Consider the following 20,997-nt stretch of genomic DNA (forward strand, 5'->3'; position numbering starts at 1 on the left):
ATTGTTCGAAAAAAACATATCTGGCTACATTCCCGGGAATTAAATCCACATCTAGGACAAGGACTTTTTTTTATTTTTGTTTAAACTTGATCTAGCTTGTCGACCCGTCGAGGATACAGTTATTCAATTCACTCCAGAACAGCAACATCAGCAAACCTCGCTTGGAACTCATCAGGTAGTCCCCTTTATATTTCCTTTCCCCTCCTTTTTCCTTGATTCCTCTGGTCATGTACCCTCCAAAGTCATGTTTTTCTTTTTTTTTTTGTCATTTCGTCTTGAGCGCCATAGCCATGCGGACTAGGAGAAGCCTTAGGATTTACCTTCAGCAGCCTTGATGCCATTTCTCGGAGATTTCACTGGATACATCATTGGGTGCCTATTCTGAGGGCCCATACCTTCATGTACCCCGGCGATAGCCATCGCGGAGGGGTGCATGTCGGCTCACACCTTTCGGTGCATAATGTTGTGTGTTTCGTCAGCAGTCTTGATGAATCTTAGCCTTGATGATGGCCCTCGGGTTTTGAATGCACAGCATCTGCAGCTGTCGGCATGCCGGTAAATATAATGCAGTTGTTAGTACCTGGTGTGGTTGGTGGGGACACCAGTGAAATGCTCTGTTCTTGAACCGAAGATCCAGCCTTCAGTAGGTAAAGTTATCCGACCTGGGAACGCCAACTTGATACTGTCCGCTTTATCCAATACAGTCTCTTTGTCTTCTGGTCCTTCAATATGATATTGGCCATTTCATTCCTGGGATTTTCCATAATATAGGGAGTACTTGTTTCGCAGCTCACCGTTGCTCGCGGTTATGCTTGCGCCTGGATGAAGAGCAGATAATGTACCACAGCTGTTACCCATAAATGCTTTATCAGAATTGTCAAGCCATGGATGCCGGATATTACTTGCAGTGAGAATGCTACGATCAACTTCGGAACCAGTCCTAGAAAATTGTCCATTAGGCTCCTCCTGCCTGGTATTCCCGAGGATATTTTATAATGATGTTTTTTCTTTTCTTTTCTTTTCCTTCCTTCAGATGGCATATTTCCATTCCGGATTGATCTAGTCGCGACCAACGGATCGTTCAATAGAAATGCTCGTGCGTCGACCCGAAATGGACTACACTTCAACTTTTATCACCTGGATCACGCCCATGGACCTGGCAACGAATGATTGCAGCAGATGTCTGGTGGGTGTTCATAACTCAAAATTATCATGGTTCACAAGCTAACGCCGTCATAGGCTTTTCCCTCAGAGTTCTTGGATCCAGGATCATCGCTTTTTCTTTCACGCTTTGATGTTTCTTTACGAGTTCTATATGGAGTTATAGGCTGTTGTGCTTCAAATTGACGTAATACTAACTCCTATGTGTATTAGTTCTTTGGGAGGGTACAGCCATGTCCACCAAAACAATTACCAGCCCTCCAAGGGTTACGATAACAAAAAGATCTTATAAAATAAAGGCGCCATATGTACCCAAACTTTCCACTGGACAGGATTGCTCTCAACCATCTTCTGCCATGGCCCATGATGAGGAATTCCATTCTCAGGATGCATTTTCTTTCTCTCCTTTATGCGGTTCTAGCAGTCTACCAGATAACAGCCAATGGCCATACCTGAGCTCAAATTCCAGTACTACAAGCGATGCTACAGATGAATCGTTTGAAACAGGCTCGATGCCAGTAACGGAACCAGATATCACCAATTCCCAGGAGTTTACATTTACTTCTTATTCTCATCCAGTGATATCAGGGCATATCAGTTCTTTGGACCACCCTACGAGCTATTCCTCATTGTCTGATGTCCATGATTTGTCTGATGCGACAGATTCAGGAAACAGTCCTCACCTGGCATTCAGTAGTTCCCAAGGATACCAGCCCAGCTTATCTTCCGTCTTTTGTTTCACTTTTGATAATGCCAGCTCTCAGCCAAATGACTCCCATGGCTGCGACCTAGAGGACACAAAGCAAATGCGACTTGAATCCCAGGATATTGCAAGATCTGAAATGTTTGGTGATGCTCACTCATACGACCATATGTCAATGGATACCGATGGATTTTCCCTAGGTGGCGCGAACCAAGTGCCTGATATTTTCCACCATGGTCCGATCACCCCGCCCCTGACTGAGGGAAGCAGCGATGCCTCTGTATCCTCGTCATGTTCACAAGACAGCTACGCTCCATTTTCTGGGCACGATGATCCTATGTTTACCGACATCCCAACCTCCGTTTCCCCCCAACGTTTCAACGTCCGTGATCCACTTTGTCGTTTTACTACACAAGAACAGGATTTCAACAGGTAAAATGACGAACAATCTCCTTTTATAAGCTTACCTACTTCTCATGTTGTCGACTCTTTGATGCTAATTTATCACGCGGGTTAGAACCGTTAGGCCTTCGAAGCACACCCAACGACCACTGCTATCGGCTGCTGAACCTCAGAAACGAAAAGAGGACCAAAAGATATATTCCCATTCTATTGGACAAAATCCGAGCTTTAAGGATGCCCAGGAGACAAGGAACCCTAGAGACCATGACTATTATTCCCTACCAACACAGGCCGATGGGAAATACCATTGCCCCTTTGAGAACGACGAGAAGCCTTGTTCTCACCCACCAACCACACAAAAATGCGGTTACCAGTAAGTGCCCTTCGCTTTCCAGCAAACATGTATTCCCGACTAACGGATACCTCGCAGTAAATATCTTGATTCGCATTTGAAGCCATACCGCTGCAAGGTCAGCCAGTGCGTGGATGCTCATTTTTCTTCCAATGCTTGCCTCTTCCGCCATGAACGAGAAGCACATGGAATGCATGGCCATGGAGAGAATCCCCATCTCTGCCATTTCTCCACCTGCGAACGGTCCGTCCCGGGAAATGGATTCCCCCGCCGGTGGAATCTTCATGACCATATGAAACGAGTCCATGATTACTCTTCGTCGGAGAGAGTTAGCTCTCCTGAACAGTCACCAGTTGACGGCCAGCAACCAAAGAAGAAGGATTCTACAGTCCGTAGGAGAAAGGGAGCCAAAGCAACAACTATGAAAAGAGTCCGATCATCTCCAACACAATCATCTAGTCTAACCAAGGCTGCCCAAACGCAGGCTCAGCAAGGACAACAACTCCAAAATGCTGAGCGGAACTACTATAACTGCCTTGCGCGTCTTCAAGAAGATTTGAACAACATCAACCCACAGGATCCTGGTCTGCATGACAAGGCCAATGCTAGTTTGCAGGAACTCCATACGCTTGCCCTGAATTACCGTTGCATTCGGGCTAGCCAGGCTGCAAATGAGCGATCCCCAGGGTATTCTCGATGACTGGAGGCCATTAAAATCGATGGGCTTCCCAGTTGACCCAGGGCAACCTTTTTTAACCAATGCGGATTTTGGAATTCGCACTTGTAAATGTTGATTTTTTGGGGGGTACTCGCTTCCACTTTTGACGCCCCTTGGTATGAGTTTCAAGATTCTTCGCCATTTTGTGTGGGTTTATTTTCCACGACAGCATAGACATGCCTGCGAGATATGGGAATTCCACAAAACCTTTTTTTTGCATGGATTTATCTTTTTGTTAACCTAAATGGATGGGCCAATTGCTCAGACGATAGATTGCCACCAAACAGCCCATGGACATGTTCTTTGGAAATTGGAACAATTTTCCTCCCCCCAACTCACCTTGGAGCAGCTCTAGTTGGGTACATATCTTCGAATTTTGCATTCTGCTTCTTATCGTGTTCATTTTACCTGCTTGTTTTTCTCTTGCACTTACTCTTCGTTTATCTGTTGTTATTCTTGATATTTGTTTTATGCCACTTTTGTTTTGTTATACATATATCTATACCACAGTCCCTAGGGCATCGGGACCTGTTTTGGACGCATGGAAGATGGATCCGGCTGTACTGATTATTTGATTTGATTTCTCTTGTTATTTCTTGCATGTTGGGAATATTTTAGAACTTTGGGAGCGCCATTCAAACTGGCCCAACAACAACTTTATGGAATGTGCACATGACATTGGAGGACTCGTGCTAAGATGTTTGTTTCTTTTTTCTTCGTTGTGTTGCTTCTATTTACTTTTTTTCATTTCCTCTCCAGCTGCTTTTCTTGTATTGACTTTGATGACTATGACGAATGACTTGTTAATGACCTGTCACGCCTTGATTTTACTGCGCAGAACAGAAAACCAAGACAGATACATAGCTTAACCTTTTGTGTGTGTTATTCCCTTTATATCCCTCTTGCTTTTTCAAAGAAAATAGGAGAAGTGTTGACCTGATCGGTGTTCTTTTCTCTCTCACACACATATTTAACATTTGTGCTGCTAGTTCATGTGTGTCTACTATGCTTCATCTCAGTTTCTCATACTTTATGTCGTGAGCGGGAGGCATTCTGATTATTCGAGTATCCACTTTCCCTTCCAATTATTTTCTTTATCTACTTCGTCGCTTTATATCTCTCTTGCCTGACTAAAGCTAGCCAGCTGACAAGGCCATGGAAAAGCTAACTGCCCATTGTGTATTGAGAAGGGTCTAATTGTGCCCTGAGAGTCTCTGTAAGTCACCCATGTTGCCAGCTTCTGATCGGAAGGACAGATTGCATGCAATAGTTTGACCTCGAAGTATCCGCATCCTCTATCTTGCACAAATTTCTCTCCAGTAAAATGGGTATCACCCGTCGTAATTCCGTTACCAATTCGTGAACTCATTCAATATCTATTTCGTTTCCTCAACCCGTCATCCTCCTTCCCCCTCCAAAAAAATAGTAAACCAAAAATTGCCCAGCACAAAAAAAAATAAGACATCTCACTCCTCCATCCCCTCAAATTCCGCATTTAGAAACCTCACAAAGGCATCCCCCGCCTGCTCAGTCCCCAATCCCTTCTGACCCCTCGCGTGGCCCTGGCCTAGATACGCCCGGTTCATCCCAACCCACTGTCTCCGCAACCTCTGTAGGCGCGGGAGCGAAAGAATGCCTCCCGCACCAGCCAATTCATCCGTGGGCGTGGACGCAAGGGCGGCGGCGGGTATGAACACGGGGGTCTCAGCGCCAGGGACTGATATAGATATCCCAGGTCCAAGAGAGAGTTTAGCGGTCTCGGCAGCAGTCGTGGCTGTGGCTGCAGAAGCGGAGGGGTGTTCGAGGGAGAATTTTCGGAGTGCATTTATTATTCCTGCGGTGCACTTTTCGAGTGCATGGAGAGCGCTGGGGTCTGTTGTCGCGGGTTGAATTGTGGCTTGGTGCGGGACGATTTTGGGACGGGGAAGGGATGTACGGGCGTTGGTTCCCGTTGCGCTGATGGAAGGTGTGTTTGTGGAGGGCGGCGAAATGGGGTTCGATGCGGTGGAAAGGGGTGGATCTGTTGCGGATTTTTCTTTAGATACGGATATACCTGTTAAGGCTGTCCAGATATCCTCAACCGGAGGAGCAGGGTCACTCCACGGAACGGTGAAGAGTGGCTTGTCCCAGCGGCTGTGAGTTGTAGGTTCTTCATAGCGGAATATGAGGTTTTGAAGGAGTTCGGGGGGGTATGGCTCCTCATCATCACTTATTGAGTGAGAGTGCCTATCGACTTCCGCCTCAGGTTCCTGGTTTGCTCCGGCTCCGTCTCTCTCTCCCAAGTCCTCTCCCCCCTTCTTCATTTCCCGCTTCCGTATCCGAGATTCATTATTTACAATGCATCGGTCAATAGGTGTCCCAACGTGAACCTGAATTTCCGCGCATAGCAAACAATGTCATCATCAGTAGGTGACCACAAGATTTGTGAAGGTATCATCATGTCAATCACTGATGAGCCGTGCTCTTTCTTCATGGCGCCCCAATTCAGGTAACCATGCTCCTATACGGAAAACGTAGTGAAGCTTTAAGACGTACCACACAACAAGCCGTCTCCGCCGCCTTACTCTCGCACCACAACTGATACCTCCATCCCTTAATGTAATTCATTCCGTCCACGATCACAAACGTATCCTTTCCAAGCGCCCTCTTCACCCGCCCGTACACCACTGCTCGAGCCTCTTTTTCTGATCTCGCAGTGTCGTATACGGTGCGCGGATGGGACTCATCGTGCGAATGGACAACGTGGAATTTATATCTTCCTTTAGAGGCAATGGTAGCGGTGAGGGAATCTTGGATGGAAGAGAGGAGTGTGGAGAGTTGGTTTGCGCGGTAGGAGAGGCCGGAGCATGGATAGCCGGTTAGGATGATGAGCTGCAGGAGAGATTTAGAAAGCGGAAAAGGTAGTATCTAAAAGATCTGTGTCTGCTTACAGGCATTTGCTTATTTTCATATATTGAGGGTGAGGAAATTATGGAAGTTCTCAGGGAGAGATTTCATTTATTTATTTCATTCTCTTCTCTTCTTTTTTTTGTGTTTTGCGCCGACGTAAATAATTTTGAGCTTGGGCCTACTTTTAGTTTGGTGTGGACAGTCCGCGCATGGATGGAGGGGCAAAAATAAAATACGAAATTGCAAATCCACCGCTGGGATTTGAATAAAATAGTGAAGCTATGGCTTGAAACGATTTTAAAGTAGTTCGATATAAAAGACAAATACCCAGACAAGGCAAATCCTTAGAGCCACCTATGGGCCTCTCCGCATGAATACCCACTGATGGGAGAGAATTTCTGCATTTTTGAAACCCCTCTGTAATTGTATAATTCTCTATTTTATAAGACTTCTCTCGACTTTTCTAGTATTATATTCTCAAGTAATCATTGGAATCGTTATTTGCCCAGCTCCTCCTCCTTCCACCTCAATTCATATCCAAACACAGTGCGTCTAAGCGTCTCATCCTATGATAAAACAATGAAATAATTAGCATCGCTCAATATTGGCTACCCAGAGGGAAAAAAGAAACGCCCTACAACTTACCCCCGGATCCTCTTCAAACATAACCCTCTCCACCAATCTCTCAAACAGCTTCGTAACCACAAACCCGCTCTCCTCCGCACGCGGGAAAAACGCGACAATCTTCTCAAACAACCATGGCTGATACGGCGTGAAAACCACAAACGCCACCGCATCCCGCGTCCTCTTCAGCGTCTGCTTCACACTCGTAATCAACTGCCCATGCTGCGGATGGTTATATATCACGTCTGCCAGGATCAGCAAATCAAACCCACGACGGCCATCGGCACCACGACCAGCACTTTCAGGGGGGAGGTGTTTCAAAACCACCTCCGGATCCGCACCCCATTTAAATCCTTCAACTCTCAGCGGCGGCAGTGACGACTTTGACGGAAGTTGACCACCCTGGCCGTTTCCTCCTAACGGCAACAATGGCTCGCACGCCTGTGCATTTATGCGCATGTTTTCGACCAGGTCGGGGTCCGGGTAATCGGTCACGACGACAGTGCGGGCGCCGAGGATTGCGCAGACGAGACTAGGCAGGCCAGCACCGGCACCTAGCTCTAGGACATCTCTCCTCTCCACCCATTCCCGCGCCCTGTCCTCGAGGTAATCTGCACTTGTTTTTCCTGCATTCCAGAGTAGGAAGCCCTCAATGAATTAGGAATCGGTTAGCTGGGGGAGATTGTAAACGGATTTTCGAGGAGAGTAATATTGTTTTGGGGGGGAAAGGGTCAATTTTAATATATATATATATATATATTTTAATTATAAGAAAACGAAATATCCGTACCCAAAGTGGATGATTGCCCACGAGTCGCAATTTTAATGTTTGACCAGAACGCATGGCATATTCTTCAAAAGTTGGTTTTTTGGAGGGAGGTAAGAATCCCTCCGGTTCTTGGAAGAGGTTTCCGAATTCGCTGTCTGCTCCATTATCCGAAGTTGAATCCATATGCAGCTGCAAAGACAATAGTGTCGCAGTTAATCAGTTCAGAAGCTGCAAAAAAGGCATATTGTCAATTATATAGTGTTGCGACAAAGTTTATGTTCAGACCCGTACGCGACAAAATTTGATAACAAGCGATAAGGACACTGACTAAGCGAATCAAATAACTCCTTAACTAACCAATGGAACGAATCAAATTACAGGACTCCGGACCCCGCCCGAGAAGGTTGACCAGCTCCAGTTTGAGGTTAAATTAAGGAATGTACACGTACAATGGAAGAAGGAGGAAAAGGAAGAATAGCGTTATATATATCCATATATCGTACATATATGTGTGTATAGAAGAAAGCCAGTACCAATATGCAAAGCCCCCTATGATCCCGCTGAAATGCACCAGCCAGCATTTGATGTCCTTGTCCAAGAACGCCAGGCCTAGTAGCCCAAGATATATGTATTGTACAGCACATGTATATAGTTGTAAGTACCTTGGCTATAGCGAAATACCCTCCAGGTCCCGCGCGATAATCGCCATCTGCGCCCTCTTCGCGGCCTCTGCGACGAGATTAAAATCCTGCAGGAATGTCGCCGTGGTGTTCTGCCCGCAACCAGCAGGATGTGAAGAGTATTGCGACGCCGGGTGGGGGGCTCTGGGCACCTCTTGTTGCTGAGAGGTTGTATTTGTCGGGGCTGTATGGGTCGTGTAGTGGAAGCTGGGTGAAGAGGAGTGACGTTCCCCATAAGGTTGCTGCTGGGAAGCCATTTGGAAGAACTGGTAGTGGCCGAGGGAGAATGGTCTCTTGAAGATAATCGATTTGCGTCCGAGTGGGTAGATTCAATAGATGCTCGCAGTTCTATGTTGCAGCAGATGTATAGAGGTCAGGAAGAAGATCGCTGGTCAATGGGTTTAAATTATCCAGCATTTGGTGTCAGCAGCGGCGTGGAGGCACGAGGCACGAGGCACGAGGGGAAGGGGAAGGTGAATCCTGCTTCGCGGGAGGGCGGCTTGGGGTTTCCCTGGTCGTTATCTCAGCTTCATCAACTCTAGGCTACATACTCTACGAGCGATGAAAAGGCGCAGGTTGTAGCAATCCGGTGAGGGCGTAGAGTTGAGAGCGGGGAGAACGAAGAAGGGGCAGGAGGAGAAGTTTCGAAGAGCGGTCAATGAATGGGAACAAGTGGAGGGTGGCCGACAGTAGTGTGGGGATGGATGGGGTAGCGGAGCGTTACCCGGTTCGGCCGAAAACGCCAAGAGTCACGTGGTGACACTGTAATTTGCGGTGTTTCTGATGAATAATGCCAAGATTATGGCCGGATCAACCATAAACTCCGGAATTATTACCATACCATACAGCCTCGGCCCGCAATTTTGCTGCGATATGTCGTCATCTATGCAGGACTATGGCTAGCGTAACATGTGACTACTTTAAAGGGTCTTGCGGCTTTGTATTTTTTCCAGGAACATGTGGAAACAGGTAGAGCATATCTTAGAAGTGCTTCTGACAGATACGATTCTAAACAAGCCAGCTTTGAGCATGGTGGAATGTCAGTTTGCTCAGAAAGAGCCGTCCAGAAGTTAAGTTCAGAGCTTTTATAAAGGTGTTAACTAATTCAGTACTTTAGGATCCTGTTTGGGGTGGTGAACGCAGCGTCTTCTTTGGGAGCGAGATGCCCTTGGGATTCGAGGTAGGTACAGTACAAATACTCATGGTCAGTTAACAAAAACAAGAGAAAATATCAAGAAAACGAACAGAAAACAAGACAGGAGAAAATTCGAGCCGAGGCGAAACTGAGTGAATGGTCGATGGATGATCCGTATGGAGATGTAAGGTCAGGGGAATGCCTTGTATATCATTTTCTGCTATTCAAAATTTCGTCCAAGGCTCGTTCAATGGTCTCGCTTGTGCTGTCGCGGCGATCGAATATGTCAGCCATCTTGACGTCACCATCTATATCACGCTCGTGTTTGGAATAATGGCCGTTTCCATGCTCAACAAAATGAAGAAATCCACCCTTGCCTCGGGCATGGGATTGGAACTGGTCTTGGGTGTTAGCGGTGTTATGTCGCTGGAGGACAACCGGGTCGCTGGAGAACGAAAACCATATCCCAAAACTTCCGTTGCGATCACTAGCCTCGAATGGGATATACACGGCTAGGAAATCCTCATGCAATGATCGTACCGGGTATGGCAGTCGGCTGGTTGCGTAACTTGCGTTTGAGGGGAAATGTGGCATGAATGCTTTGCTGTATTGACTGAGTATATTTCAGCTCCAGGCTGGGTTTGACGGATGGCACTGGATGTCAAAAGCACCAATGGGGGTTTTGTGAGGAGGCCTTGGAATCGAACATTTCTTATTTCTGTCCAGTAAGTTTATAATAGGAGCAAGCTTTCCAATGATCTGAACCTTACCACATCGTAGTTTTATATCGAATTCGCTGGTGGAGGCGATTCTGGCTCTTGGGAGTGAGGGAAATTTCCCGAAGGGTCTGATTCCTAGGTTTGGCCGTAAGCGTTTTTCACCTCGCCGCTCGAGTATATACTCTTTTAACCAAAGGACTGCATTTTGGATGCCGGGTCTTTCCTTGCCCTTTTTGATTGGGGGTTTTTCTCTAATCCGGATGTTTCCCGAAGCAACACATAACCTTCATCATACTTCTCATCCTCCCGACTAAGAAAAACAATGCATGCAGCTATCCGGGCTTAGAACAACTCAGGTCCCTTCAAAGCTCAACGGTTCTGCTGGCATCTGCGTGGGTTTCATCCCTTTGAAACACGGAGCACCGTAATTCATTGTTTTCAGCCATTCCTGCTTGTGAGGAGCTTACCGGTGGCTGATGAAGCTGAAAAACGAAAAATTAAGTCCAGCAAACGAACATGTCGGGTATTTTGAAAATCGGTTCTACCAAATTGTGGAAATGGAATTTCCCTCCCTTGCAAAATACGGCTCTATATCAGTATTCTATTTTGCTGACAGCACCAAACCATGCAGTTGAACTATGTGTTGAAACCAGGCTGTGCAAATCGCAAACTACTTGATAATTATCTCAGGACCTTGGCTTCTGGCTCAGAGTGATTAGATGACAATAAAGAAGTCCGGCATATGATATACCCACAACAGAGGAGCGATAACTCATCATTATACAAATTTCTTAGGTGGATATAAAACGTGGGGAAAATATTTCCCATGGAACTCCAATCTACGCAGGAATAGAATATCCCAATTTCCTCCAAGGCTAGTTTAAAATCCTTTTTATCAATTGCCGCCCCGGTGGACTTTTATTGGCACAGGAGGTAGAAAATTGCCGGTATCTTCAGGGCTTTGTTAGAGGAGGTTTGTTGGCATCCCTTTGCTCGCTAGAACGCCACGTGACCACACCTATTCAAGCAGTGCTGCGCCCGCTAGATACTTACAATGAACCAACCTTCCACCTCCACCATCAAGGTTTTCTTTTTTTAACTTTTCTTGCTTTTATTTTAATTTAGCATTGCTGTGGCCGGGCCGTGAAACTGTAGATCCTGGCCTGGGAGGAAGGCTGAGATTGGAAGCGCACGTTATCTGTGTGTAGGTCATCCTTCTATGTACACTTCTTGATGATAGTGAGCCGATCCTGTGTCCCTTCGTGAGCATGTTACACTTTCAACTTCCTAAGATAGAATATAATTCTTAGCGAGATTCTCCGTAGTAATCAGTGTGCGTCAATGGGAGTTTCCAACATTGCTTCTTCGTTTGCAATTGTTGTTGTAGTACAAAGCATTCGCCGCTCTGCATTTAAGCCATAGAGAGGGTATCATTGTCATTTTATACGGGAGAGTTCGGTATTTGGACTTCTGCCATATGGTTTTCACATTTTCTCCATTCCGCCACTTTCCCTTCAACTTCCCCGTCACCCTCCACCCTCGTATCAAGCGTTGCAGGAAGCAAGCACTGGTTGAGGAACATTTATTCACTCAGTCGACTTTGGCGTTTTGTGTCTTCTGGAAAGAAGCGGCCGTGTAAAGGGAGAACGGATAGTAGAGAAGCGAAGGCTGTGGTAGGGTTGAATATAAATATCTGCACTTGTCTCCTGTAGAGCACTGGATTCACCATTTCCCATTGCCCATGGTGTATCATCATCTCTATCCTCATCCTCTCATCTCCTCCGGTTTTTAGAATCAAGCTTCATCCAGAATTTTTCCGATATCTTAAGAACGGACCCTTTCCAGAACATATACAAACTGTGCTCAAACTTGAAGGTTGTGGGGCGAACTTCATCGACACCAAACTGCCATATTCTCGTCGAGCAAAAAAACCGGCGAATACCAAGTTTCGTAGCGATGTCCTTTGTCGATCAATTCATGGCTTCATATGGGAGAGCTTGGTCCCATATCTCGGGGGCCGATGACCAGAACTCGATGCGCAGAATTCCCGAGAGCGATATCTTCCCCGCTACCATTATCCGCCTTGGTACAACGGCCGAAGGCCCTGGCGTGGAAAAGTGCAGAGGCTCCATCCATCCGAGCACAGACAACATATCTGATGCGGCTGTTTATCTTTTGACGTTTGCAGAGTATAGCTTGGAGCGAACAAAAGATGAATGCGTGAAGTTGTATGGAGACGGAGATGAAGAGAAGGAGAACAGTATCCGCAATGGCTGGTCCGTACAAATGATTGGCATGCGCATGTGGGATGTTGTCGACGGGCTGCGGGGAGTTGATAGGTCCGGTTCGTATGGTCCTCGGATACGCGACGTTATCAAAATCATAAGGGAGGAGGGCGGGGCTGAAGTAGAAGCCTCTAGAATTGAGGAGCGAATTTTCGGCGTGCTCAACGAAGCGTGAGAGGAAGAGAGCTAGATTACCACTTGCTCCATCGACGGACTTGCTGAGAGAAAGAGGGAATGCGGAACGCTGCTAGATACCGGGTTGATTATTTATTTCAAGGATTTTTTTTTAAGTCCAACTTCAGTGTATATCAGTCTATCCTTAAATATATCAAGTATACCTGACCAATGTCATGGATTTTTTCCGCAGACCTCATCTTGACCTCCAAGATTTCATTTTCAATATCAGTGCGATCGATACTCTCATGCCTCCATTTAATGAAACCAATTTAAATACGGATACAACTATCCCGGAAGACCGACTCCAACGATATCTTCATAGTGTGGGGTCCGCACTGTAAATAAAATCTGCGATTGGATTAAATTCACTCTAGTATGAGAGCAACTTGCACTAGTGCAGAAGAATGGCATTACGAACAAGTCAAATCTGAGAGAAGGAGTCAAATAATATTGCTCCATTTCCCAGATCCTTCTACAAATTGGTCCATTTTCATGCAAGGCGTAAAGACCCATTCGCTTGCGGTTCTTGGAGATAGACAGAAGATGCAGAAATTCCACACCGATGTAGAGTACATCAATATAGTCGCTGTCAAGATAATGACGGAAAAGCGTCATCATTATCATATCTTCGCCAGCTGAGACTCAGCGGAAATATCATGCGAACACCTTGCTTTTGTAGGATATGGTGTGGCTAATCGGATGACATTGGGACCGTCGGAATGGAATGTGGGTATGCAAAACAAACTCCTTTCGACTGCCAGATAATATCCATCGACAGTTCAGAGACATCTTTCTTTTCAACCCCTGATTACAAAGATCAGTAGCTTTGGTTGTTAATTCTCTCGATTGTTGTCGATGTTTCGTGTATTCAATGCAGTTCGATCATTGAGGTTGGAGCCAGGCCTGGACCCTGGATATCACATGACTTGCCGAAGTTGAGTCATCAGCAAACCCCCGCCGATTTAGCCCATTTTGCCGGGAATAGTTGTAGATAACATTCCCGAGGTCAATTCCTGTTCCAATTTCAATTCCAGGTATACTAGATATACTTCAACCACCGTAGACCTCTGGCAATGACAATGGCTCCAGTAACCCTTCATCTCCGTGCGGAGGATAAGATCCTTGAACATCGGTAGGTACTCTCGACTTCCTGCCAGGCTAATGTGATCAGGAAACAATCGGCCCCCCCAAAAAAAAAGTTTCCTCGGTGCTTCCCTAACCATACTCATAGATCTGCCCTCACACCCCAAACCACCCGCCTCCTTGTAGACGCAGGCTACATCGTCAATGTTGAGCGCTCTCCCACTTCTGCTCTGCGGAAGCGGATCTTCCCAGATGCAGAGTTTGAAAAGGCTGGTGCTACATTAGTGCCGGAAGTTCCTGGGTCGATGCACCTCTTGACCATATTATCCTGGGTCTCAAGGAGCTGGATGAGACGAAAGATTTCCCCCTTAGACATGCCCATGTCACGTTTGCACATTGCTACAAGGGTCAAGGAGGGTGGGAGAAGGCATTGGGAAGATGGAGCCGTGGAAATGGAGTGCTGTATGATTTAGAGTTTTTGCAGGTAAGATAGTTATATATACATTGCCGGCAACTTGTTAGAGAGTGAAGTTGGATCCCATCAGGGGTTATTCAAAGCGGAGTTATGACACGTGAGCTAATTCTTTTCTGGAAATATTCGAATTGATCGCAGGATGATACCGGGAGACGAATTGCTGCATTTGGTGAGTAGATTACAGCTACCAAGAATTTAAAAGAGCAAGGCTAATGTGCTGATAGGATACCATGCTGGCTTTGCTGGTGCTGCTCTTGCTCTGAAGACTTGGGCTTGGCAGCTTCAGCATCCTGATACACCGCTTCCAAGTGTAGATCATTTTACCGATGGCAGGGGATACTATCTGAACGAGAAAGAAATGGTCAATCAGATTAGGGAGGATGTTATTCGTGGAGAGAAGATTGCCGGCCACAAACCTCGGGTTCTTGTTATCGGAGCTTTGGGCCGCTGCGGAAGGTTTGTTTCCTCTTTAAACATGGCAAATTTGCAAAGCTATGTGACTAACCGGCGTGAGAATAGGGGTGCGGTTGATGCTTGTGTTAAAGCAGGATGCGAAGATGTCCTCCGCTGGGATATGGCGGAAACTGCCAAGGGAGGGCCATTCCAGGAAATTGTGGAGTCTGATATGTCAGTTCCTCGTTCTGCAGAGTGTTCCCATCTGAATACTAATAATATTTAGCTTTGTGAACTGTATCTATTTGAATGAGAAGATCCCCCCATTTGTTGATATGGAGAGCCTAAAGAGCCCCAACAGAAAGCTCTCTGTTGTTTGCGACGTGGTGCGTTTTTCGACTTGTCCGCTGGCTACATAACTTGCTCCTAACTGTTACATTGAATAGAGCTGTGATACAACAAACCCCAATAACCCTATCGTAAGTATATCCCTTTTTGTTCCCGTTCTAGCGATTTGCAAAGCTAACAGATGGTCCCTGCTAGCCAATCTATAATATAAATACTGTAAGGCCCGCTAGCCAATACCCCGTCCCCTGAATTAGATCACAGAGGAGAACACAAGAAAAAGAAAAAGCAAGAACAAAGAACAAAAATGCAGACATGAATCTAATGCAAACAGACCTTCGACAAACCAACCGTTCCGCTCCCTCTCTCCAACCCACCCCTCAGCGTAATCTGTATGTTCCCTCCTCCCTTCCTCACATAACCACTCTACTATATATCCTTCCCCACTAACCGCTCATCAACACCTACCCGTTCTCTTAAACCAGCAATCGACCACCTCCCCAGTCTTCTCCCTGCAGAGTCCTCGGATGCCTTCTCCACCGATCTCCTCCCTTGTATGATGGAGATCAAGAACCGTGCATCTCACCCTGTCTGGCAGAGGGCGGAGAAACTCTTCAGAGAGAAAGTCAAGACTTTACCTGAGGCGTTACAGAAGGCTGAGTAGAAAATGCGCGCGCGCGCGAGAGAGAAAGCTGCATGTATCAATTTGATTGGTGAAAAAAAAAAGAGGGCTTTGGAACTCTACAGTTCTTTCCTGCGAAACATACACACACACACACACATACGAAAAAAAAGGACGGAGGCGGAAATTAAGTGATCATGTAGAACGGAGCAGACAAGGAGGCGAGGAACGAGAAAAATGAGATTTAGAGGTTCTTGTTATTTTTCATTTCTTTTTTTTTCGGGATTTTTCCACTATTTCAGTGGTGGCTGATATCTCTCTGTCTTCCATCTTGTCATTCATTGGAAGATCAATCAAAATTGGAAATACCCCCTTTCTTGGTTTAGAAACTGAAGCGACGTGAATGAAAAGTTATCCTACCAATAATTTGGAATCTGGTTGATTTCCATCTTTGCTGAAGCCATGCAAAATATGGCAGGGTAGTACTTGGTATTATGACATCTTACGTTTCGGTGCGATGGGAGGGATTTCAAAAAAGTATCAGGAGGGTAAAAATGCTGGAGCTGATATGAACCACGATACGAATGACAATACAAAAAGCAGATGTAAGAATGGACGGTAATGGATTACGCTCACTGACTACCCATGGATATCAATAATAATACAACTAACATCAATAGTTACATATCACACGCTTTTGGAATTTTGTCCCACAGAATTCTGCGAAAGTTGGCAGAGTGTACCACAAATACCGCTCAAAAACTAAAAGAGAATCATGCGTGAGGTATGTGATGTGTTATAAATGAATGAGAATAAACGTAACTTTGAATTATTACCGTGATTGTTATATAGGCAGGGATGGGTTGGACAATGGTAGGTTATGCGTGCATGTATATATGATACGTTATATACAGCGCAATTTGAAATATTACTTATATGTGATATGGTTCTGGCCGATAGGATGTTTGCTTTTATTTTTCTGTTCTAGTATTGGCATTGGCGTTTGCATTGCTGTTATGCAAATGTGAAGAAGAAAAAAAGGGCAGGGATATAATAATGCTTAGATGGTTTAAGTGCAGGGTAGTGATAAAAAGGAAAAGAAGATGACATCACGTCTAATTTAATCTAACGTAATTTCCTGTTGACATCGGGGGAAAACAACAATTAGTTTCAATTTGTTCCACGACAGGGAAAAATGTCGGAAAGCGTGAGGTAAAAGGTCGACGTCATACCTGGAAACTGCCCGGTCTTCCCATTAACCCTCCCCGTCCACCACTCATTTTCATTATTACTCCGCTCTATCACCTCAATCACCTCACCAGCAGAGAAGCTCAGGTCCCCATGCGCCTGCGCCTCATAGTCATACAACGCCGTCACGGTCTCCACAGCCGGAGATCCCCCGAACCGAGCTGGTTTAGGTGGAGGTGGTGGCTTCTTTGCCTTTGCCGCTGCAGCCAGCGAACTGCTCCCGCCGATAAGTGTAGACGCGGTGTGAGCGGAGTAGGGTGGCGGTGGGTTGTTCTCCGAGGCCTCCGTCGTGCGGCGTGATGGGATAGTTTTTTGTTCCGCAGCGAGTTTATCCTTGCCGCTGATGCTGCCTGGAAGAAGCTTGGAGCCCGGGCGACGACCGCCGGTAGCCTTGAAGTGGACGATTGAGAGCTCCTCTGCACGCTCCTTGACGTCACCTCGTTTTAGTTCAAAGGCCTCTTCGACATCTGAGGTCAGGTCGAAGTAACCGATATTGATCCCTTGCATTTGATCGTGGAGGGTGTAGAAGACGTTGAGTTGCATGTAGTAGAATGATTGGAAGAGGGGCTTGATGAGTTCTGCTTCGAGATAGAAAAGTTGAGGGAGCTCCTTTTTCAAAAGATCGTTGTAATAGTTGAAATCCGCAGTTGCTTGCTCGACGTCATTCTCAGCCTTATACAGAGCCTTTTCGTCCTTCAGTGACTTATCCTTCTTATCTTGTAGCTTTTTCAGCGTGGCGCGGTGCCGATCGTAATCCAGCTGTTTATGCTGCCTTTTTACAGCTACTTTGCGAATGATCTTGATTATCTCCAGAAGCTCCTCGGCCGGGTGAACCACCCGGGAATTTATCAATTCCAATTCCGGTTCTAGGGTTGTCTGCAGTTGGCGCACGATCGACGCATATTCGTCGCAGGCTTTTATTCCTTCCAAGTTCCCTTGAGGAATCTCAGATTCAGGATCTGAGGCCCGACCGGAGATAGGCTTGTAGAGCTCTTTGATAGCTTCTGAGAATTGGATCTGATGATTAAGCATGCCTGAAGAGATAACATGAGTTAGCCATCGCGCAACTCCACTGGAATATATAGCTAGGATATCTGAGGAAGAAAGGGAAGGGGGTTCAAGAAGGGCATATTTTCTCTATGACACTTGGAATACCATTAATGGCGTCGAAGTACTTCTTAGATTCATCGTGCAGCTTCTTCGTCTCCTTCTCTAACTCCTGAAACCTCCGTTCGGCATCGATATAGACGGCATCTTTGGTGTTCTCCCCAACATTGAAGCGGGCTTTGAAGGTCTGTGGCGCCCGCACAACGGATTTTTGGAACCCCTTGAGACTCATTGTCTAGGAGGTTCCCACCTCAAGCGGAAACCGGCGGATTTTGCGAAAGCACCAGGATATATCCCACGGAAGTAAGGGGGTAGCTGGTGACAAGCTGGTGACAAGTTGAAAGTGAAAACAAGAGTGTCCCGAGAGGGGCGAGAAGGGGGTAATAGAAAACGAATCTCAGGTGATATGGTGGAATAAAACAGTTGTGTATCTGGAGCAGGAAGCCTTCCTTCTCCTTAGCACCTCTTTCTATGCAGAGTCACTGCAGCAGCAGGAGACAGACGACGTACAGTGGGCGTATAAACTGAGGTTGTTGTCGTTGAAGTTGAAGCTGAACGGGGAGGTTTTCTTCCTGCCACCGCAACCTGGAAGATTCTCGCCTCGGGTGTGGCTTATGTAAACTGCCAGTTTGACGGCTGACTCCAAATACGGTTAAAACAGGTGGCCAAGCCTTGGCCAAGCCTTGACACTAGTCTATTCATAGTTAGCGAATCCCTTCAGCCACACAAATGACAACAGCCAAGGCATTCCGCATGATATACAGGGCAGTGATTGGCCAGATCAGATCTGGCTTGGCTGCCATGACGATTAGCGTGAGGCTGAGGGGCGTGAAGCCTAATCACGTGCGGCAGTGCGGACCCGGCAAAACATGTGTCGGGAACTCTGTGCAGATAGATATCTTGATCATCATGAGGCAACAGAATTACGGACAAGAGAATATGAGGAGTTCTTGTTTCTTCTCTGCCAGCTTGGGGCAATCGTGGTGATTCCGGGTACGGGTGGGCCCTCCCTTGGTATTTTTTCACAGCCTGAACAGTTTATCCATGAGATTTCCGAATGTTATAGATGGAAATCTCAATGGAAATCTGATTAACGTAGCCCTTATGCTAGAGGCGACCAGGCTTCACATTTATGCGAAATGCAAGAATACAGTCAGTGAATCTTTAGGCCGCAAGCCGCTTTGGCCTGCTCCGAATTGTGCAGGGACTTGTGGTTGCACAGATATACCATACATATTCCTAGCGTGAGCAGGGGCTTAGGTAGGAGCTGTCTATGGCGAGTGTTCCAAATGCTCATCTTTTCAGGGATAGGATGAGGTGTTGTCGAATGGGGTCTCGTCAAGAGTCCAGGGTGAGCATCAGCTTCTGCACAATTGCAGATGGGCTGTTAGGCTGATTAACCCATTCTATCTGTGTGCACATTGTCTAGAGTGGGGGACAACACTCCGTGTGCCAATCATCCGCTCGGAGATCGGAGCTATTTTCTCCCAATGTTACAAAAATTGATTACAATGCATTGCTTTGAATATTCCCCTCTTGTGCGTTTAGCGACAGTGCACGAAGGGAGAAAGTACTCATAATACTCAACGGCCGTGCTCTTCGGAAAAAAAAAAAAAAAAAATCATCCGCATCAGACTCTTCAGAACAATTCTCTACATAGAAACAAGGGCCAAGAACTCTAAAGCGCCAGATCGGCGCTTTCTCTCTCTGTCAATTTACCTTCTGGGCGGCCGCTTCACGTTCTCTGCTTCATTCCCTCTGGCCCTCTCCATTATTCGTCGATAAGCTCATGGACAATGTCCGCAATGTAATCAACAAATTATAGGTATTGACATATTTATTCACTGAAGTAGACGAGAGAATCGCTATCTCTCTCACGCTCACTTAAGGGAGAGTGGTCTGCGCTATGTTCCTTTGCAGATAACATTGAGCAGCGCGTGCTTTCAACAAAGCCTGAACTCCGCTATTCGGGGAAATTTTATCTGTTGAAGTATCACAGGTACGAAACCCGGTACAGCGCAGGCGCAGAATTGGCTTGCTATATTTATTTCGTCTTGGTGTGTTTCCTGAAAGCAGAGAGGAAAATATTAAATCTTACTGAATACTCGTGTTTTATTCTAACTTATCCATGGATGGCTAGCTTGGCCACTCTTGCCGCTCATGTTTTGGCTCAATTCGTAGATTTTCCATGTGCACTTCTCGTCCTCTAGCCCCTCATTATTCGGCGATTTATTCAACAGTATTTTGGCGATCCCGATTGTGATCGGTGATATCTGCTGCACATCCAGGACGACAGCCCCCGGAAACAATTGACACCGATCAAGGTGATATTCTCTCCCTGTTCAACTTCACTTTGCAGGCGTCTTATTCAAAATTTGGAACCTCTCAAGGGATGATATCTACCAGGGAATCGCCCTCTATTTGAACCTTTTTAGTTTGGTTGTGCTGGGCTTTACCATCACGACTTTCGGCTGCTGACATCAACCATCGGACACATTTCGGCGTCTTGAGCCAGGCAACTAGGCTAATTGGAGTTTTAAGCAAACCTTGAACCTTCAAAGCGGGCTTTTGCACTCCAATGTTGGGCTACAATGGGACATTGAAACAGGGGTTCAAGAGCTCCGATCAGGGCTCAGATTTTAGCCGAGGGATTCAAAAGTCTCAGCTATGACGGGGTTGAAAAAGGGTGTGGATGAGCTTTGGTGGAGTTTTTGTCAAGGATAGTGTAAAATGCACTCATGGCGATGGTGGGTAAGAGTCAGAAAATATAGAAAAACGCACCACCACCCTTTAAGTGATCGAGAGCTGAGTAGGGATTTGACCATAGTTTGGAGTATGTTGTTCTTGAACCCCCGCCCTAGTCAAAGCTGAGTATGACCTCAAACATTGACCCTCGTCAGGGTTCGATGTTGAAACCCATGTAACGTATTTTAGTAATCGACATGCTTTTGAATTTCCCGTTCCTAAAACAGGACGCTGGTGACTGTCTGTTGTCATTATTGGCCGCTCTCACTAGCTCCGCAAGCTTCCACTCCAGGTCAAGATTACCCCGACAGACAGTAACAGGGATGTTGTATGTCCAGTGGATGCCCCAACTTATTAATAGGAAC

General features: G+C 46.2%; 9 protein-coding genes across 9 annotated transcripts; 4 read left to right on the forward strand and 5 right to left on the reverse strand.

Moving 5' to 3' along the window:
* Positions 1–1,394: 1,394 nt before the first annotated feature.
* On the forward strand, positions 1,395–3,318 carry HCBG_05232 (uncharacterized protein; the record flags this gene model as incomplete). The annotated part of the gene is made up of 3 exons (XM_045432281.1): positions 1,395–2,296; positions 2,391–2,639; positions 2,697–3,318. The coding sequence occupies 3 exons, from the start codon at positions 1,395–1,397 to the stop codon at positions 3,316–3,318; spliced, it is 1,773 nt and encodes a 590-aa protein (XP_045287493.1).
* Positions 3,319–4,368: 1,050 nt separating this feature from the next.
* Positions 4,369–6,272, reverse strand: HCBG_05233 (toxin-insensitive protein; the record flags this gene model as incomplete). The annotated part of the gene is made up of 4 exons (XM_045432282.1): positions 4,369–5,705; positions 5,729–5,836; positions 5,872–6,207; positions 6,267–6,272. The coding sequence occupies 4 exons, from the start codon at positions 6,270–6,272 to the stop codon at positions 4,803–4,805; spliced, it is 1,353 nt and encodes a 450-aa protein (XP_045287494.1).
* A 450-nt stretch (positions 6,273–6,722) lies between these two features.
* HCBG_05234 (uncharacterized protein) lies at positions 6,723–7,801 on the reverse strand (the record flags this gene model as incomplete). The annotated part of the gene is made up of 3 exons (XM_045432283.1): positions 6,723–6,791; positions 6,871–7,497; positions 7,640–7,801. 3 exons carry the CDS (start codon positions 7,799–7,801, stop codon positions 6,723–6,725), a joined length of 858 nt encoding a protein of 285 aa, XP_045287495.1.
* A 363-nt stretch (positions 7,802–8,164) lies between these two features.
* HCBG_05235 (uncharacterized protein) lies at positions 8,165–8,840 on the forward strand (the record flags this gene model as incomplete). The annotated part of the gene is made up of 1 exon (XM_045432284.1): positions 8,165–8,840. One exon carries the CDS (start codon positions 8,649–8,651, stop codon positions 8,838–8,840), a length of 192 nt encoding a protein of 63 aa, XP_045287496.1.
* Positions 8,841–9,643: 803 nt separating this feature from the next.
* Positions 9,644–10,027, reverse strand: HCBG_05236 (uncharacterized protein; the record flags this gene model as incomplete). The annotated part of the gene is made up of 1 exon (XM_045432285.1): positions 9,644–10,027. One exon carries the CDS (start codon positions 10,025–10,027, stop codon positions 9,644–9,646), a length of 384 nt encoding a protein of 127 aa, XP_045287497.1.
* Positions 10,028–11,986: 1,959 nt separating this feature from the next.
* On the forward strand, positions 11,987–12,800 carry HCBG_05237 (uncharacterized protein; the record flags this gene model as incomplete). The annotated part of the gene is made up of 1 exon (XM_045432286.1): positions 11,987–12,800. The coding sequence occupies one exon, from the start codon at positions 12,109–12,111 to the stop codon at positions 12,610–12,612; it is 504 nt and encodes a 167-aa protein (XP_045287498.1).
* An 893-nt stretch (positions 12,801–13,693) lies between these two features.
* Positions 13,694–15,953, forward strand: HCBG_05238 (saccharopine dehydrogenase; the record flags this gene model as incomplete). The annotated part of the gene is made up of 10 exons (XM_045432287.1): positions 13,694–13,746; positions 13,846–13,956; positions 13,983–14,181; positions 14,311–14,341; positions 14,397–14,628; positions 14,692–14,799; positions 14,852–14,951; positions 15,012–15,044; positions 15,245–15,302; positions 15,396–15,953. The coding sequence occupies 10 exons, from the start codon at positions 13,694–13,696 to the stop codon at positions 15,572–15,574; spliced, it is 1,104 nt and encodes a 367-aa protein (XP_045287499.1).
* A 502-nt stretch (positions 15,954–16,455) lies between these two features.
* HCBG_05239 (BAR adaptor protein hob1) lies at positions 16,456–18,206 on the reverse strand (the record flags this gene model as incomplete). Its single annotated transcript, XM_045432288.1, has 3 exons — positions 16,456–16,670; positions 16,765–17,814; positions 17,936–18,206. 3 exons carry the CDS (start codon positions 18,117–18,119, stop codon positions 16,648–16,650), a joined length of 1,257 nt encoding a protein of 418 aa, XP_045287500.1.
* A 1,565-nt stretch (positions 18,207–19,771) lies between these two features.
* HCBG_05240 (uncharacterized protein) lies at positions 19,772–20,884 on the reverse strand (the record flags this gene model as incomplete). Its single annotated transcript, XM_045432289.1, has 4 exons — positions 19,772–19,869; positions 20,010–20,225; positions 20,344–20,473; positions 20,738–20,884. 4 exons carry the CDS (start codon positions 20,882–20,884, stop codon positions 19,772–19,774), a joined length of 591 nt encoding a protein of 196 aa, XP_045287501.1.
* Positions 20,885–20,997: the final 113 nt, after the last annotated feature.

This window comes from Histoplasma capsulatum (genome assembly GCF_000150115.1).
Source record: "Histoplasma capsulatum G186AR genomic scaffold supercont2.6, whole genome shotgun sequence".
NCBI lineage: Eukaryota > Fungi > Ascomycota > Eurotiomycetes > Onygenales > Ajellomycetaceae > Histoplasma > Histoplasma capsulatum.